At 45.2% G+C, this 19,890-nt stretch overlaps 1 protein-coding gene across 4 annotated transcripts in view; it reads left to right on the top strand.

Moving 5' to 3' along the window:
• TEC (tec protein tyrosine kinase) overlaps nucleotides 1–19,890 on the top strand; it is an 837,667-nt gene that overhangs the window by 721,231 nt on the left and 96,546 nt on the right. For all 4 annotated transcript variants that reach the window (XM_069631701.1, XM_069631702.1, XM_069631700.1 and 1 more), the window contains one exon: nucleotides 12,464–12,680. In XM_069631701.1, coding sequence (XP_069487802.1) covers nucleotides 12,464–12,680 — 217 coding nt within the window. The remainder of the gene's footprint in view (nucleotides 1–12,463; nucleotides 12,681–19,890) is intronic.

A 19,890-nucleotide genomic window follows, 5' to 3' on the forward strand; every position in this document is an offset into this window, starting at 1 on the left:
TTGAGAAGGACTTTGAGTAAAAATTGACAAATGAGGAGGACTATGTCGAAGGACTGTGATGGAGGAGAATAATATATGAAGGACAAGGACTGTGGGACTGTGATGAAGGACTATGAAAAAGGAAAAGAACTAAGAAGAACTCTGATAAAAAAGACTAACTATGAAGAAGGACTGTGACAAAAGAGAAGGGCTGTGATGAAGGCCTGTCTCAAAGAAGGACTCTGACGAAGAAAAAGGATGGTCATAAAGGAGGGTGACTGTGAAGGAGTATGGTGGAGGAGTAGGCCTGACAAAGGACTTTGACAGAGAATGACTGTGAAAAAGAGTAGGTCTGTGAAGAAAGCGAGGGCCGAGATGAAGGAGAAGGACTATGATAAAAGTGAAGAGTAGGAGCAAAAAGGAATGTGATGAAGGACTATGGCAAAGAAGAAAGACTAAGATAGACTGTGACAAAGGAGAAAGACTGACAGGGAAGGACTGCGACGAAGGGAAAGACATTTAATGAAGCCTGTGATGAACAAGGACTGATGAAGGACTATGACAAAGGAGAAGGACTTCAACAAAGGAGTAGGTCTGTGAGGAAGTACTATGAAGAAGGAGAAGGCCTGATTAAGAATTATAATGAAGGAGAAGGGCTGTGATGAAGGGATGTTACGAAGGAGAGAACTGTGTCGACAGATTGCTAAGATGAATGAGAAGGACTGTGATGGAGGGCTTTGTCAAAGGAGGGCTGTGATGAAGGAGGACTGTGACGAAGGAGGACTGTGATGCAGGATGACTGTAACGAAGGAGTAGAACTGTAATTAATGAAGGAGGAGGACTGTGGTGAAGAACTATGATAGACAAGAATGATGATGAAGGAGGAGGACTATGATAAAAGGGGAAGACTGAGGAAAGAGTAAAACTTTGATCAAGGAAAAGGACTGTGATAAAAAAGGACTTTGATGAAGGAGATGCGCTATGGCGTTTTACCGATGGGAAATCCTTCGAAGTAATTTAATTCAAAGGAATAATGCAGAAAAAACTAAGCACATGTTTTTATTTGGGGGTTTCCCCCAAACGCTCTTTCCGTATACTAGCCCCCAACCCCTTTAAATCCTTTCGCCCCACCCCCTATATAATTTTATGAGTTTTTTCGGTATAATTCCTTCAAAGTAAATTACTTTGAGGGAATTCCTGTCTGCAAAACAATGGGATACGGACTGTGAAGATGGAGAATTACTATGATGGAGGACTGTGAAAAGGAACTGTGATGAAGGAGAAGGACTGCAATGAGGGATAAGGTCTATGAAGGAGAAAGACTGTGAAGAAAGACTGTTGCTAAAGAAAATGACTGTGATCAAGGAGAGGTGCAGTGATGGACTGATGAAGGAGAATGAATGTGATGAAGGAACTCTGTGATGAATGAGAATGGCTGACAAAGGAGAAGGACAGTGACAAAGGGCTGTGATGAAGGTTAAGGACTGTGACAAAGGAGGAGGACTATGGGAGAGGACTGTGTTGAAGGAAAAGAACTATGACAAAGAATGACAGCACCAAAGTAAAAGGGAGGACTGTGTCAAAGGACTGTAAATAAGGAAGACTATGACCTAGGACTGTAAACGTGAAGGTCTTCAGCGAACGAGGACTATGCCGAAGGTCTGTGATGAAGGACTCTAACAAAGCAGACACACTGCAATGGAAAAGGACTCTCAAATGCATGAGGAGGACTGTGATCAAGGAGGGTGACAAATGAGAAGGGCTATGATGAAGGAGAAAGTCTGATGGAAGAGAAGATAGGACTGTGATGAGGAAAGATTGATGAAGGACTGTGAAGATTTATTGTGATGAAGGAAAAGGACTTTGATGATGGAGAAGGGTTATGATGAGGGAAGACTGTGACCATGAAGAAGGAAGGACTATGACAAAGGAGACTGACAGAGGAGGACTGTGATGGAGAATTGTGACGAAGGAGATGGACTGCTTCTCAACACCCTTTCTTTTTAGCATTGTTTTGGCCACAAGGTGTTGCTTAAATGTGCCCGAACCAAAAGCAGCAAGATAGGGTGCACACACTAAGGCATTAAGCCCGGATGCATGAACACCAGGAAGGAAAAACAGAACCGAATTATAATGTGCCTTTAACACCCTTCTGAAAACCCATACAAACAGGAACACTTTGGTGAAGTTGGCTTTGCCAACCTTCGTCTGCAACTAAAAATAGGCTACTCCCGTGTTAGCTATCTCATGCGCTGTCATCACATGACAGTGTGATGACTATTCAGACAAATCTTGCACTCTATAAAAATGTCCCCATTTCATCAAAAGCAGTCACTTTTGGTGTCTGAGAAGTTGCTTCTGTTTTATACCTTTTTAAGTCATTTAGCTTTTGGTCTTTCTCCAAGATCTGAGGACTTCTTTTTCTGAGATATTTGAAATCAAGCATTCTTCCATGCACTGATTTGTGATTATGCCCCCTAAACATTCTCTCAGTACATTTGTATCACTCATTAAAGTCATAGACACTGGTAATGCCTTCTATTACTACCATCATTGAGGCCCTGCCTACATCCAGCATCTTTCTCCCCTTCCTACTCTTCGTTGTGGACCTTCCTCCCTCAGCCCCCAGCACCTTCCAACTGCGCCGGACTTTCTCCCTGCTGCGCACTGCTGGGCAATGAAACATTGACATTTTGGACATTTTTCGAGTGCGGCGACGTTTGACCTTGATGTTTGCTGGTAATTGCACAAATCGCTTCGTGTTTCTGTACTTTGGATTCTGTATGCAGCATGTTGCGCTCCGCGCCTTTTCCACCTGGCATTGTGCATTGAATATCTTTTGCCCTGCCAACTATCAGCATGATCTAAGGCCCTTCAAGATAGCCGTTTTACATTCTTGCCGGAAAATGCAATGTTTTCTTTCCTGCTCCTTTGGCCAGCTCCCGCCCCCTCTTCCCATTGGTAGCCTTTGGCCCTTAAGCCAATGGCTGAAACCGGGAGGCGGGAGCCGGCCACACACCGAAGGCCATCAACAAAGGCCCTGTCTACCCCTGTCCACCACGGTACGCCGGATCGCCGACCCCCGTGAGTGTCTGTGTGCCCCCATGCCCCCCGTGAGTGTCTGTTTGCCCCCATGCCCCCCGTGAGTGTCTGTGTGCCCCCATGCCCCCCCGTGAGTGTATGTGTGCCCCCATGCCCCCCGTGAGTGTCTGTTGCCCCCATACCCCCGTGAGTGTCTGTGTGCCCCCATGCCCCCCGCGAGTGTCTGTGTGCCCCCATGCCCTTGTGAGTGTCTGTGTTACCCCATGCCCCCTGTGAGTGTCTGTGTGCCCCCATGCCCCCCTGTGAGTGTCTGTGGGCCCCCAGGCCCCCCATGAGTGTCTGTGTGCCCCCGTGAGTGTCTGTTGCCTCCATGCCCCCCGCGAGTGTTTGTTTGCCCCCATACACCCCCGTGAGTGTCTGTGTGCCCCCATGCCCCCCGTGAGTGTCTGTGTGCCCCCATGCCCCCATGAGTGTCTGTGCCCCCATGCCCCCTGTAAGTGTCAGTGTGCCCCCATGCCCCCCCGTGAGTGTCTGTGTGCCCCCATGCCCCCGTGAGTGTCTGTTTGTCCCCATGCCCCCCCGTGAGTGTCTGTGTGCCCCCTTAACCCCCGTGAGTGTCTGTGTGCCCCGATGCCCCTCCGTGATCGTCTGTGTGCCCCATGCCCTCGTGAGTGTCTGTTGCCCCCATGCCCCCCGTGAGTGTCTGTGTATCCCCATGCCCCCATTCCCCCCGTGAGTGTCTGTGTGCCCCCATGCCCCCGTGAGTGTCTGTTGCCCCCATGCCCCCCGTGAGTGTCTGTGTGCCCCCATGTCCCCCCGTGAGTGTCTGTTTGCCCCATGCTCCCCCGTGAGTGTCTGTGTGCCCCCATGCCCCCGTGAGTGTCTGTGTGCCCCCATGTCCCCCATGAGTGTCTGTGTGCCCCCATGCCCCCATGAGTGTCTGTGTGCCCCCATACACCCTGTAAGTGTCAGTGTGCCCCCATGCCCCCCGTGAGTGTCTGTGTGCCCCCATGCCCCCTGTGAGTGTCTGTTTGCCCCCATGCCCCCCGTGAGTGTCTGTGTGCCCCCATGCCCTCCCGTGAGTGTTCGTGTGCCCCCAAGCCCCCCGTGAGTGTCTGTGTGCCCCCATTCCCCCCGTGAGTGACTGTGTGCCCCATGCCCCTGTGAGTGTCTGTTTGCCCCATGCCCCCCGTGAGTGACTGTGTGCCCCCACCCTTCCTTGCTCCCCCCTTTTTTCTGCTCTGTGTACCTTACCTGCCTTCTACCCCTTTCCCACCTCCATAAATTCCCTCCTCTTCTATTATCTTCCTACTCCCCATCCTACTTATTTCTCCCTCCTCCCAGCCTTCCCCCTCCTAGCACTTACTCCTATCATTTGTTCCCTTGACTTTTGATAGCAGCTTGTCTGTCTCCCCTCCTCCACCCCTTGTTCTTCTCCCTCTTCCCCCACCCCTGCTTTTTAAATTTGTCACTGACAAATTTGCTCAGTAGCGTGCCTTGTTCATCTCCTTCTCCCCCTCATATCCCACCGTGCCCCCCCTCCCACCCTTCCTCTTGTATACCACCTGCACTACATCAATTGTTGTCAGACATAGTAATGTTATTGCTTGCTTTGTTCTCCTTCTTTTCCTTTCCCTCTTTGCCTTACTTGTTTCTATGCACTTGCACTATCAGAAATGTCGACAGGCCTATTACGATAGTTATTTTTCACATTCTGTATTGTTTCAAGGACTTTAACTGAATGTAACTGTATTTTCCCATGTTCCCTCCCTCCTTGAAGCGCTTTGAAACACATTGTGTATAGGCGCTATATAAATATCAATCAATCAATCAATCGAGAACTAATTCATTGTAAAATATTTTTCTTTTCTGTTTGTTGATACCAAATTCTTCCTTGTTGAATATTATGCTGTTTTCAAGACATCCGATGCAGCAGCTCTCAGTAAGCAAAACAAGGTATCATTCAAGGTGGTGAAACCCAAGACACCATGCATACAAAAAGCAAAATTCCTCCTCAAATGGTGATCTGTACGAAAAAACAACGGAACAGAGAAAATACTGTTAGAAAATGAAGACAAAATGAAAAAAACTGCTGACTGTGCATATAATTATCCCGGCCACTGTTGAGATTACTATGTTTATGGGATGTATGAATTCGATTTATAAAGTACAATCCTAGTTGGCAAGCACCCGAGTGCTGTACATAGATGACACACCCCATTGGGTTACAGGTAGGGAGGGGGGATAGCAGATGTTGCTGGGTTGGGCGTGCACGAGAGGGGTGAAGCTCCAGAGGGGGAAAAGTACAGTTGAGTGAAGTGAGCAGTGATCAGCAGTATGCTCTCCGAAAGGTAGAGTCTTCAAGTCCTTCCTGAAGTGTTGGACTGAGATGGCCTGTCTTGCCTGAGTTGGTAACTTGCTACGGAGATGGGATGCATAGCAGGAAAAAACCTTTTCCTAGTTGTTCCCTCTTCCAGTTCTGTGTTTTCCGTCTGGCAATGTCCCAGCTTCTGGTGGTGTCGTGGCCCACGAACATGGTGAGTAAAGTGGTGTTTTGGATGTGACTGCTTTGTAGTTTATGCAAACAGTATTAAACATGATGCATGCTTGAATGGGTAGCCAGTGAGCCTCCTTACGGATGGTAATGTCATGTTCAAAGTTTGTTAATGCTGTACTGGGGCATGCTGCACCATGCTGTATAGCTTTTGGAGTCGCCGAGGTATCATCTGCGATTCCTGAAAGTACCATATTGCTACCATGCAGGGGGAGGAGACCTGGGCTTGATCAACTGTTCTAAAACATGATGTGCGGATGATGGTCTTTAATTTGTAGAGGACCACAAGCTGGTACCCTACCATTTTGGTATTCTTCATTAGATCCTTATGTAGGACCAAAAAAGATTTGTTTTATGTTCCTTCACTTTCCCCACCTGATGGCAGTGCCCGATTTTTCCAACCAGTCCAAAGGGCAGCACTGGCATTCATCACATCCCTGAAGAAGGCAATATAGAGTGAAACATTTCTTCTGGAGAAGTCAGATGAACCCTTGAATTTGTTTGAAATGCCTCTACCTTGTGGCAAGCCAGACGAACGATTCGAACCAGAAGACATGTTTAGATGTAGTTTTATTTTAATAAAAAGGAAAAAATGCCAAAATAACCCTACTACTAAAAGGTTGTTCCCTTCCTAAGCAAACTAAACTATGGTGCTCATTTATAGTCAAAATCAAAAGTAGTCCCCAGTCCAAAACATATCCACTAAACTGGCCTTATCACTTAACAACATGTAAAAGAAAATAGGTGGAGTGCCCTGCACTCGTGGTCCTCCAGAAATCTTTCTCTAGTTGTCCTAGAAATCCCTCCTATGTCTGGATCCAATAGTTAGAAATAAGTAAAAGTTCTCAAAGAAAACAGTCCTTGTTAGTCTATCAACGTTTCTGAAGCTTCCCAAGTTCAACAACAAAGAGTCTTAAGTTCCAGCAAAACAAAATATCCAACTTTCTGTTGATGGAGGGATACTTCCCTGATTCCTCTCCACCACTTTGTTGGTCTATCCCCACTTGGTTCAGGTGGAGGAGCCTCCGTGCTCCCCTCGGTCTGCTCTCCATTTTACTGATAGGCCCAGTCGTACCTTTGGGGTTCTTCTTTCGGAATGTCTCCATTTCTCCTTCCCCGTTGGCCTCTCTCTCTCTGCACCAAAGAAAACTCTGATGTTCAACGCGGCTCCTCCCCACACTGACGTCCTCACGTTGGAGGCTCATCTCTCCGTATGGTTTCTCCTTCTCCACTCAAGATTTGTTGGCTCCTTATTCTTGCTCCTGTAACAAGAGGGGGCGTAGTGTTTACCGCAGAGGTTGTCAAGCTTGTGTAAAGTTCAGCATTCATTGGAGCCAAGTACATAGATGTATTGTCAGAATTACTTTGAGCCAAACACATAGAATGTATTGTCAGTATTTCTTATCGGCAGATAATACCTTGTGTGTAGGGAGTTACCTATTAGGAATGGGAGTTTGTCCCCTAAATGGGAGTCACCCAGTGAGGCCCCGCTTTCCCAAAATACTAGGGAGGGTTTAGCTGAGCAGACTCGCCTCCCTAGCCTCAAAGGGGGTGGCTCCCCCTTAGGGAGAGGGGACGAATATCCTTGATTTGCCACAACTGGTACTAATGTCGACGTCTGAGGCACTGCTAATGAAAGCACTCTTCATCTCTTCTAGTTAATGCATAAACACATAGAAAAAAGGCACTAGTGTATCTTTTCACTATACCTGATTCTATAGTGGCGTTATATGCACAAACAACCTCTGTAAATACACCTTAATATCATTTCTGTCAAAAAAGAAAAAAAAAGTAGAGTATTACAGAACATAGAACATGAGGTAAATACAGCTGCCTCTTGAAAGTCAAAATAGCCAACAGGCGCTACTAAAGCAACAGGTGATATTTTATCAGGATGAGAAAAATTAAAAGTGAATAATCTGCTAGCAGAAGGGCAACTTGCTTCCAACTAACATTTGAAAACTATGATAGACCGATTAGGGTGGGATTCTGCCACAAGTCCAATTGTGAATTGTGAATTTCTAAGAAAACAAGTATGGTTAATTGCTTTAGCTTTGTGGGGGTTTTAAAGTGAGAATGCAACACATGACATTGTCCTTTATAGTCAAATGGAAGGGTTTCCTTTGAAAAGGGTAGTTGCCATTAGGAATAAGACATTTTTCTTACTAAAGACCCAGACTGCACAGGTTTAGTGTGGATTTCCTTAGAGGAGAAAAGTCCCAGCTTGTCAAAGGATTGCATTCCTGCATAGATGGCTTGTTGAACCTTCTGCCGCTGTCAGAGTGATGTCGCTCTTATCAGTCAATTATCAAATGCTCATATTGGGGTCAAACATTTTGTGATGTTCCTGGGTGCAGATCCAGCAATGAAGTCCTGTTCAATGGTTCCAGGAATATCTTTCTGTGAATCCTTGCTGGTTCCTGTTCCCAATGCATCCGCACATGGAGTGCATTATGCATATCAGAAGCACATACGCATATCCCTGGTTAATAGCGGTAATTACTGATGGCACGTCGAACATGTTCAAAGGTTTCTTCCTGATAAATCTAAGGAGGAATCTTAAATAAAGAATAGGCCTGAGCCACTCTGTTCTTCTGGATCAAAACGTACCTTGGGGGCTCGTTCTTTCCTTCAGTCTGGTGGGATCTCAGCACCAACCAGTGCACTTTCATGCAACACGCAAGCAGTTTGGGATCATGGGTGGATGAGCTGCTCCTCCCGCACCCTGAGCTCCCCAACATGCCCTCTGGCTTAACACATCAGAGTGAACCAAACAATTAGAGCTGTATAGTCCTCTTTTGTAGGGGGCTGTGTGACAGAGGACCAACTATAAACATATATATAAGGAATGCCACAAAAACAGCTACCCACCTGCACACATGCTAGGTGTGTTTAGTTGCAAAAAGTGCCATCTTTCAAGTCAATCAATCTATGCGGACAGGAAAAATCGAGATATACATATTTTAATTCATAAATATAAAACACCCAAAAAGATTTTGTGTTAAAAAAGACAAAACACACTGTTAACAAATAACATCACATAAAAGCATTCAGTGAAAATCAATTTTTTTGGACCAACAAAAACCATTTCTTTAGGCTAAACGCAACCATCTTATTATTGCAAGGTTGTGTGTTAGCATATAAGGAATTACCCCCGGATATCTTGCGCTGGTGAGCACAATAAAGTAACAATAGTTTCCCAAGTTTTCATGTAAAAGATTTAATTGGTAGGTAAGCTAGGTCAGCCGACACGTGTTTCAACCCATGTAGGTCTTACTCAAGGCTATATTAGATCTGGGCTGCCCACGATTGGTGGGCACATTTGTATGCTAGTTCGGAGAATCCTGAATGGAATTAGTAGGATGACACGACTGTGCTGGGCTCCTACTATATTGATTGTATCGGGCGGACCACTTCATCATAGCCGCCGAGGTGCCTCGAGACTGCAGTGACCTGCATCCACCTCAGGCCCGCCTCTACTGTTGCGGATTTGCCATCGGCCAGAATAATATGCACCTGTTCATTCTTTTACTCATCCCAAAACCCTACTTAATTCCTACTACAGGATTGCCCTTATTGTCTCAACTTGGGCTACAAAAACAGGGTACAAAGCTCTTTTGCAAACACCTCCAGAGTCTTAGAGGGTGCTGCTTGCACTTCAGCTCTTTAAGTGAAGACAGGAATGTGCGCTGGTTTGGCCTCAGTTAAAAATGAACGTCCAGCGTTAAGGATCCTTGCCAAACCTCTGCTTGAACAGAGCATGACCACATAATTGGAAACAATTTTCCTTATGGTCCAACTAATGCATAAGTTGTGGATTCCAGTTTGCGACATTTCGCCGGAAGAGTTCCTCTCATGGCACTTTACTGATGCAGAACGAATTGGGTGGCACAACAATCCAGCACTGGTGTGACAATCAAAATATTGTTAATGAGTGTACTGTCAAGCAAATGCATATGCATTTGTTTTGTTTGACTTAAAGTACTTATCTCTCTAGCAGGATTTGTTTCAGCCATTATTTCAGGGTGAGAGTCTAGTGAAGCTCAATACTGTTTGGTTAAGGACTTATATATGATTTTTCATAGAAATAAAATATCCCTATACTACTCCCACTCTAAATTAATTCAAAGATCATTTCACAGTGCTATATATAATTCTCCAAGGATCTATACGCATGGCTTCCCTTCGTCGCAACATCCTGTTTGAAAGTGTTGCAAGGCTTCTAGATAATTTGAAGCAGGATGGCCCTAATACCTCAATGCAATGGCATATTGCTGCCATTTATTTTCTCACATTCAAATCCTTAGGCTGTCCGAATGAGTATATATGGTTTGAATTTACCAAACACATTAAAGTTAGGATGATAGTTGCGAAAAATGAAGTGAACTCCAAACCCAGTGTGCAATATGTATTAGTGTTTCAAGCAAACAGCCCTTTTATCACAGACATATTAGTCAAATACCAAGATCTGTAGTCTTTCTTGTGTTTCCAAAATGCTCTTTCATTTTATACGAAGCCGTCAGGATCCTTTATTACGCAACTAGCTTTATTAGTGTTATTTTCCCGTTCCCCTTTCTCAAAGGGCTATTTCAAAGTACAATCAGAGTGCCCCCGACTCATTCTTGGAATGATATCCTTCTAAAATAAAATGTATGTCATTAGTCCTGTTTTGATCACGTGTTTGCTCAGTAGGACAAGTGTAACATTCTTGTTCTGACTACAGCATTTACTGGTTTTGATCATTAGATATGACAATTGCAGAATTCTAAAAAGAGACAATTTACAATGTTAGAATAATTAAATAACAACGTTTTTTTTGTTGAGAATACATGCCATGTTGTCCCTCCAAATGTTCTTCTTCTTTCTTTTAAAGAGTTGCACTCAGATTTAAACCATTGATCAATTTCTGATAGTAGCACCAAAGTTATGTTTAGGTGTGCGTGCTTGCTACTGATGTACTAATGCTGTGAACCACCCATTTGTTACAGCATGCACAAACACAAAAAAAAATAAAATCAAATGCAGTTGTAGATCTTGCATCCTAAACCTCTACTCCCTTGCACAGTCTGTCAGAACCCCATCACGCCTTCAAAGCCTATGCACGTCTATGCACATCTCCCTCCCTCCCCCCATGAGGACAATGTGCGCTCAGTACGATAGCGAGGTTCCTGCAGGACAGACGCAATGGCAATGTATGTTCCAAATGCTAGGCCTGTTCCCCCCTCAATGGGTGCCTCTGTCACTGTTTCTGGTTTGTAAATGGGGTCAAGGTAAAGCACTCATCCGTGCAGACTATTCTGTGCAGTGTTCAACAGCACTAGAGCAGCATCTTAATCACTGAGGGAGTGGCACTTTCTTTTTAATTATGCTGTCATTGCTTCTCAAATTTCACTTTTAATCAGAAACACAGCTCCCTCATCCTACCTTCAAGATGTCTCCGATTTATTTCGGTTCCTGCTGATGTCAGCAACGGCTGAGGCGGTTCTAGCAAAGGTGCAACTGGCAAACTGTCTCTCACCCAAAGAGGAAGCGAGGCAGAGACATAGGGTCTCACTATAAGTTTGCCGGTCTGGAAACATGGGAGCCGGTAAGCTCACGGGCACCCTTGTTTCCGGACCGGGAAACGACGTGCGGCCTGCCAAGGCCGCTGTGTCTGACAGGTCTCACCCCGCCGGGCTCAGCGGCCTCAGTATGCAGACTCTGCACGGAAGGGTCAGCACTGTTAACAACGGTGCCGGTGCTTCCGAGTCCACACTGCCATAGAGTCCTATGAACTCTATTGTAAAGGGGACTTTCCAATTTTACCGGCGCCTGACTTGCGGGCCCGCCAGAGTTGTAATCTCCCGGTGCCACCGGGAAGTCAGGTGCCGGTAAAATATTACAAGTCCAGCGGCAACCCGCTGGTAGCACCGGAAGGGTTACCGCCAGACTCGAGTGAGAGAGGGAGAGAAAGAGCGAGAGAATGAGTGTGCATGGTCAGCATATGATGCTTCCGTTTTAGCTACTGCTATGTTATTTGATGTACCTATACCAAACCTTTTGCAAAATGCATCAAACCCTGCAGAGCTCTTTGCATAGCTTCACTGCTACGATTTTTGTTAATGTAGAGAGGGCCATAAACCAGTTTGACAAGAATGATCTAAATATGAAATATCCAGATGGCCGGCCAGATGCATGAAGTTTGGCTATCACTAAGCAAACTGATCACTCCCTGGAAGAATACACGCACACGTGACTAGGGAGAAAAGTAGCTAGGCTAGCCCTTGTAGCCAATACAGCACAACAAAAAGATCTGCAGAGCAGTTATGGAAAGAAATGTGTACATTGCTCAATTGGTGCTGCAAAGACCCGCACCCAAATATGTCGGGCAGTATTGGATAATTTGTTCGGATGAGACACTGCGTCACCTTCCACTTCAGGAAAACTTTACTTTGCCCGCTCTTCAAAAACTGGTGTAAGAATCCAGTGCATGAAACCATGTAACTTGACTTTGCCCGCTCTTCAAAAACTGGTGTAAGAATCCAGTGCATGAAAACATGTAACTTGACTTTAATTGCATTACTCCAGCATTTGCAAGGTAAATTATTCAGATACTACCCTCTCTTCTAACTTTTGTTTCTGGTTTGCATACACATGTGTTGCTATCGATTATGAGATGGCTGTCATGGGCATAGCCAACTGTACCATGCAGTCATTGTCTAACCATTGAGGAGATCCCCAAAAACAGCATTTGAATTCCTAAGACACCACCACCAAAGAACCATAGTTACCGGCAAAGGTAACCTAGGGACATCCGCTCTACTGCAGACAATAGTACACGATTTGATTTAATGAGGTATGCTTTACCAATGATGCTTTACCAATGTTTTATGTGCGTATATTTTTCAGGCGACTGACGTATCCTAAACTAGTTCAGTTGTACGGCGTATGCACAAAATCACGACCGCTGTACATTGTCACAGAGTTCATGGATCATGGCTGCCTCCTGAACTACCTTCGACAAAAACGTGGGCAATTCCAGAAGGACACCCTGCTGAGCATGTGCCTTGACGTGTGCGACGGGATGCACTACCTGGAGGGCAACAGCTTCCTCCACCGAGACCTAGTAAGAGAAGTCATGCACAGATCCCACACTCATTTCTATGTATTACCCATTCCCAGTGCAATATCTATGCCAACAGTTCGGATTACTGAGTGATGTAGTCATGATGCATGTGTGTGATTTTGCCACTCTATGGGTTATATTTCCTTTTGAAAGCAGCTATTAGTTTGAATTCAACTGTGTTTTTGTTGCTGTGTTTTGCATATGTTTGTTGGTCTACTTGTGCCATGCTACCATGTGAGCTGGAGTGCTTAGTTTCTAAGAGCTCTGAAAAATAATGGCTCTCTTCTTGGTTTAGGATAATCATCTCCATGGGCCTCATTATGAGTCCGGAGGGAGCCGGGCCGGAAAAACCGGCAGGCTGCCGCCATACCTGGAATGAATTACCGCCTCCATGATTGCCGGAATCACCTGGGCATTACAACTCCGGTGACCCGGTAATTCCGGAGGCATAATTCTGTTAATCGCCATTCCCATGGAGTCCGATGGGGATAGGGACAATGGAAACATTGGCACCGTAAATAACGGTGCTGGTGTTTCCATTTCCATCTGCAGGTGCGTGGCGTTACTCCCGCCAGGTGAGACCTCGCGGGAGTGACACCACCCGACTGCAGAATTCGTAGTCTTGCGGTCCGGAGACAACAGTGGCGGCGGGTTTAGCGCCACCGGTGTTTCCCGACCGGCAAGCTTGTAATGAGGCCCAATGTCTTTATTCAAGACTTTCTGGGGCCTAGCATGTCATAATGTGCTATGATGCGATCCAATGATTTGAATTAGTCCCCCCTTCTAATCCAGGGTGGTTGTGTTCTAGGTTTCCATTTAAGTGACCACAAATCTTGGATGCTCCCCTCTACCTACCATCTTGCAGGGAACACAGGCTGAATCTGATGATAGGGACCTGAATTCCCTTCTGTCACAACAGATAGAAAACAAGAAGCATATCGGGTGCCCCTGGACCAGGAGCCTTGGGGGGTTTCAATGCTTGTATAAGTTCCACAATATTCTCCCTCGTACAATGCTAATCATGTAAGGCTATCACACCAAAAGGGTGTAACTCTGTTAGTGCCAGACCCCAAGATAGGATAAATGTCATGTTTATTCCCATTGGGCATATATTTATTGAATAATGACCAACATCTTTTAGTATTTATTTATTTCTTAAGCACCGAAAGCCCAACAGGCATCAGGGCACTACATGTACACAAGTACATAAGAACTCAGGACAAACATAGACTCAGGAGGGAGAGCTTATGCATGCAGTTTGTTGACAGTCCGGGCAATTCATTAAAATAGGAATGTTTTCAGATGTCTCCGAACCGTTAAGTAGCATGATTCCAAGCGTAATACCAGAGGTAGAGCATTCCAGTATTGGGCAGTTAAGAAAGGAAACGAGCATCCCAGACCTCTAGCTCTGTAAGATCTAGGGATAGACAGCAAGCCAGCAGAACTATACTGGAGTTTCCGCAGGGGGGCATAGATTTTTATTTTGTCCTTTAAGTAGGCAGGAGCGTTGCCATAGACACATCAGTGAGCTACAAAGAGTGCCTTGAAACGAATTCTTGCTGCCAGTGTAGTCACCTTCTGGCATGTGTGATGTACTTTCTCCTAGGAATATTGTAAATAGTACGGACAGCATCGTTTTGTAGTGTTTGAAGTCTCTTTAAGCTACTGTTACTTGCTCCTGTCAGAAGGACATTACAATAGTCTATACGAGGCATGAGTAATGCCCCGCCTAAAACCGCACGGTTTGTGGGAGACAAGAATCGTTTGACGTGTCTTAGCACTTTTGGATGGTACTGTGCGCTAACAACTATACCATATACCTGTGCAGCAGAGCTCAAGGAGGCGTCAATATGCACATGTAGCGCTTTGACTTTGGCCATGATCTTTATCCGGTTGTTTCCAATATTCACGAGAGCGTAGTCAGGGTGTAACGTGGCTCTAACTTGCGCAGAGCCAAAGATCATTAGCTCTGTCTTTGCTGGATTTAGACACATCCAGTTATGAGACATCCACACTTTTACAAGGTCATAGATGTTGTTAAACTGAGTTGAATCAGATACATAATCGCCACTTAATTCCATAAGTAGTTTAGTATCATTGGCATAGTTTGAAAAGTAGATGTCGGAGGAGATGAGGAGGTCACTGAGAGGCTTGGTATACATATTAAACAAAGTTGGGGGCAGGCAGGCACCTTGGGGCACCCCAAAGTGTATTTGCTCAGGGTTTGAAGAAGCATCTCCCCAACACACTCTTGAAACTCATATTGCTGAAAAAGGAGCAAATCCAGTTTGTGGCCTCGCTAGAGAACTCCCCATAGGTGGATAAAGAGTCTAGCAGTCGCCTGTGGTCAAGCAAATTAAAAGCGACTGATAAATCTAGCAAGATGAGCAGCCCAGATTTGCTATTTTCCATAAAGCTAAGCATGTAAATTTTAAAATCGAGTACTTTCCATGCCATGTTGGGCACGAAAGCCAGACTGTTTAGGATGAAAGATGTTGGCATTTTCCAAATGTTTTTGTAATTGGATTGTTGCTAATTTGTAACCTTCAGCAGAATGAGCGTGCTAGTTATGGGGCGCAGATTACTCGGTTCTTGATTTGATAGGTTATTTATAACGCGCTTAATACCCAGCGGTTTCTAAGTGCGGACCCAGGGATTGAACCTGTGTTGCTCCGTGTCGTCTTGCTTCCAAGGCGAGCACGTTGCTGCTGAACTATCCTCCTTGGACAAAGGCTGCTGTTTTTTGGAAACAGGGTGACCACTACATGTTTAATGATGTCCGGCACATTACAACGACTGAAGGAAGAGTTTGCAAAACATTCCAAAAAAGAGACACAGATATTTGGGTATTGTAAGATGATTTAAGAGGGGAATATTCCACCTGGCCAATGGGTAGGATGCATGGTTTAGAGTGCCATTAGCTTCTCTTCCTCCAATGTATGCTTAAACGAGAAGAGGAGATCTGAAGGTACTTCACTTCGAGGGGCCAGATTCGAAGTTAAGGAGTGGGTGTTGGTCTTCGTGAAATCAAATATTTTGGTGCAAGTTTTATTGGCGAAGGCCTGCTGCACCATATTACAGTCCTCTGTAGTAGGCAACAAGGATTGAGGTTGTAATTTTGGATTCTCAAGATTTCTGTAAACTTCAAATAATTTCTTGGAGTTATTCCGGGCAGCCCCAGTAGCATGTGATTTTATCACATTATTCCTCATGTGCCAGGGTGTGGTGTTCAGCGATAGCTTATGCCTCCAGACCCTGTTCCTGTACTGTTTTTTTATCTGTTTAATTTGAATGTCTGTTTTGTCTGCTGACACATCTCTATCTCTTCTCAATAGCCTAAGAGATCATCTACATTTTCTTTTAAATGAGGCAATTATAGCATCATGGGGAACCAATCTATTGTGTTGCTTTACAACTACTGTAGGTTGTGTTTTGCATCTCTAGCACATAATCAGCTCAGTGATCAATTTTATTAAGCTGTCTGGGCATAAAGTTTCAATAACTGATAACATCTTCTCATGTTCCCTTTAAACCTATTGGTTGAATTGTTTGGTCTTTACGTTGTTACACATGATGCGATTCCCTTTAATATTAACTACATGCATGCATTTGATTCTTTCCCTAACTTTAGTCTATCCTACTTTTATATCCAGGAAAAGTTTTGCATGATCACTTAAATGATTAAACTCTTATTTTAAAGTAGTTGACCTTTCTCCTTAAACATTTTGATAGGACGATGAATTCAAATGTGTTCACTTTATTCATATCCTTCCAGGTAGATTCACTTTTGCCATGTTCGATCTTTGTTCTTTAACCTATAAGAGGCACACATATCTACCAATTTAGCTCCCCAACGGACCTGGTTAGGGGCAGCCTTGCAACATTCTTGATAAATTTCATCTTCTTGACATCATGCAGATCAAACTCCCCACAATATGCATTGAAATCACCATCCAATGTTATAGTTACTCCTTTGTTGTTACAAGACCATAGATTGATGACTTCTGCAATATGGTCCGCAATGCCATTCATATAACTTCCCCCTAGAGGATCATTGACATAAATGATGAGTATACATTCTTCTCTTTCTTGTGTCTGAAACAATACCTTCCCACGTTAAGGAACCAGAAGTAAGATTCAGGCACAAGGGCATTGTGGTGGTTGGCAAATATGTTTTTATTAAAGTACAATGAGGGTTAGAAAAGGTCCTATCTCACCCTAACTCTAACAGGGGTTTCCCTGCCTCAACAAAACTAAAGGATGTCTGTGCCAGAATGTCCAAAGTAAAGTTCTCCGTCCTGTGTCCAAATCCTAACCTGACCCCTACATGCTAAACTCAAGATAAAGGGAAAATGGAAATAGTCTTTCAACTGGTCATCTGCAGCCCTTTTCCAAAGTTCCAACATAAAGTTCCAAAAGGTGCAAAAATAAATGAACAACTAAAGTTCCACAAGTCTCAGGAGATGATTCCGTTCCCCTGAGTTTCTCAGGCTCTTTACAGTTCACATTTATAAAGGGTATGGTTCTTCCCTTGATCGCTTTCTCACTTTCACAATTCACAATGCCAAGAAGTTATTTCTCTTCTCATGGCTCCTCAGAGTTTTCCAAAAATACCAAAGCAAATGACTCCCTTCCCATGGTTGCAAAGTTCAAAGTTTGCAAACAAACAGGGTAAATTCGTAAAAGCAAGGGGAGACAGACAAGCCATTATCGTCCTTAACCGTTAACTGGATACAATATGTTAGCACAAAACAACGGTTCAGTAGGAAAGAGGTTATTCAAAGTTACAGTGAATTTACTAATTTTACATGGACACACAGTCTGAAGAAAAGGGGAGACAACCAAGCTACAAGCTAGCCCTGGGCAAGGACACCCTGACCCTCTCGGGGGTGCCTCACCCAAGGTGGCGTGTGGTGCAACGCCTATCTAAAAGCGATAGAGAAGAGAGCTGTCCCTAACCTTCTACAATGGTGGCATATACCTAATCGAGCAAAGTGATATGATATGATATGATATGGTATTTGTAACGCGCCTATACACAAGTGTTTCAAGGTGCGAAAAAAAGTGTCATACATTTGGAAAGTTTCCAACTGGCTGATGCAACAAGAGACAGAACTGTGTAGTAGATTCTGTCACAGCCAGCTCTAAATGATGGCAACCTGAAAACAGGTTAACTAATTGAATTCCAAACTAAGTGCAAAGTTTAATTGTGCCTGTGGGTCTTAGTTGGTGGAATGCAACAAGTACAGTCAGAATGGCTGCTACAAATAAAAAAGCTAAAATCGCTCTTATAAAAACGCTCACTCCATCTATGTGAGTGTGAAATCTGATTAATCCAAACAGTATCTCTCGATTTTAATGGGAGATATCAGGCAGGTCATGAGAGGGGTCGACCGGTTTCGATGGCGTTAGAGAAGTTAGCCATCTTCGTCAGGACAGTGATTAGAAGAAAAAAGTTAATTTTACTTATCCAGCATCGCTGTACTGGAGGTGCCAATGTTGGGTACATGCATCCCCTGTGAGGAGACAAAAAAGGAGAGAGAGAAACATGGGGTTTTTAGAAAACAAAACCGTAACCTGAATCTCCCTACCTAAAGGGCTATGGTTGGCATCCTTCATCTGAAGGAACAGTAGGAATGAATTCATACTCGGTGCAGGTTACTTGGGTGCCTGGTCACCTGGGTAGTGGAGAGTGGGTCTCATGGTTTTGTAGGAGGGGTACCCGGGGTGGGGGTGGCAGGAAAACGTGTGGGTGTGGACCGTGGGTCCCAATATCATGGTCCATGTTCATCCAAGCTTTACACCGACTCAAAGGTTAAAAAAGGGAGGAGGGGGGGGGAGTGTTGGTAGTGGAGTGAGGAGGAGTGGGGTGGGCTCATGCAGCAGTGTGGCTGCACTCTTCGGCTCTGGCATGCAGGGAGACTTAGCACAACCATGCTTTCCTCCAAGAGGAATCCAAGGGGACTAGTGGATTTGCTCATGTCACAGCATAATCCAGCAACAGCTGTAATGGCAAGGTGGAGCGTAGTGAGCAAAGGAGTCAAGGGGACGTATATATGCCCCCGTAGGAGCACGAGAGCAAAGTGGTGGTGCTTACCTCTTACGCGGAGCTGATGTGTGCGGCGGTGCCCGGCGAAGACTGTTCTCCGGTGAGGAAGCCTGTTCGCCTCTAAAAACAAAGAGGAGTGCGGTCCCGCTGGCAGCTGCATGACACGTCCCGTTGTCATGGGGACGTGTGTGCCAAAACAGGAGAAGGCGTGAAGGGGGATTTGGGCAGGTGATGAGATGTTGCCGCTGGCAGAGAATGACAGCTCGAGGAGCGATCAGGCGGTCTAAAGTTCGGAAAATGCTCAAAAAAGGGCAGGAGACTCTCAATGGTGAATAAACATCGTTGCACTAAACTGTACGGACCGAGGTGGGAATCGGTATCTCGGTGCATAATGACTGCAAGGCTCCAGGAGAGACTAAGAAGCCAAAAGGCAAGGGGAGGGTCATCTGTCTTGGAGATGTGCCTGTCGCACTAGTGGGCCCAGAGAGGGTAAGGCAGCCTGGGGACAGCGGAACGTCCGGGTGCCCTACCTGCTGGTGGGTTGTGGGGCTAGATGCAAACGGTGCTAGCACCGGGGGCACAATGGAGCAGAGTGTGTGTTGGTGCCAGAGCATGAATAAGCAGACGCTGTCTAAGAAGGAGTATACCAAGTCAGTGCAAAGTGGACAATGGAAGGCACTGAAGTGTTAGGTGCTTAGTGGGCCGTGTGCTCGTGGGTAGTACGACGCAGGGTGAAGGGGCGTTGTGCCTATGCCAAAACCGCTAGCTTCTGCCATTGAATGTTCTCATTCAGTCCTTTTAAGTCTGAAGATCCACATCTGTTCACGCATGAACAGAATGTTGTGGAAATTGCTGCCTCTTCTGGGCGGTGTGACCTTTTCAATGATAGTCCATTTCAATTGGTCTGCGATGTGCCCTTCCGCCACAAAATGCGGCACTAGAGGAGCAGCCAGCTAGCTTGTTCTTATGCACGATCTATGCTCTGTCATGCGTGTACAGATTTGTCTGATAGTCATGCCTATGTACTTCAAGTTACAGTTAGTAAAAGTATTTAGTCTCCAAGGTGTGTTCCAGCCTATGTCTATCTCCGTGGTCCGGGAGGTTGCCACAGTTGTGTTATGTTCCACCCTTCCAGTGTTTGGGATTCTGGAGGCAGGGGGG

Source organism: Ambystoma mexicanum, chromosome 6q (genome assembly GCF_040938575.1).
Source record: "Ambystoma mexicanum isolate Mex_15411 chromosome 6q, UKY_AmexF1_1, whole genome shotgun sequence".
Taxonomy (NCBI): domain Eukaryota; kingdom Metazoa; phylum Chordata; class Amphibia; order Caudata; family Ambystomatidae; genus Ambystoma; species Ambystoma mexicanum.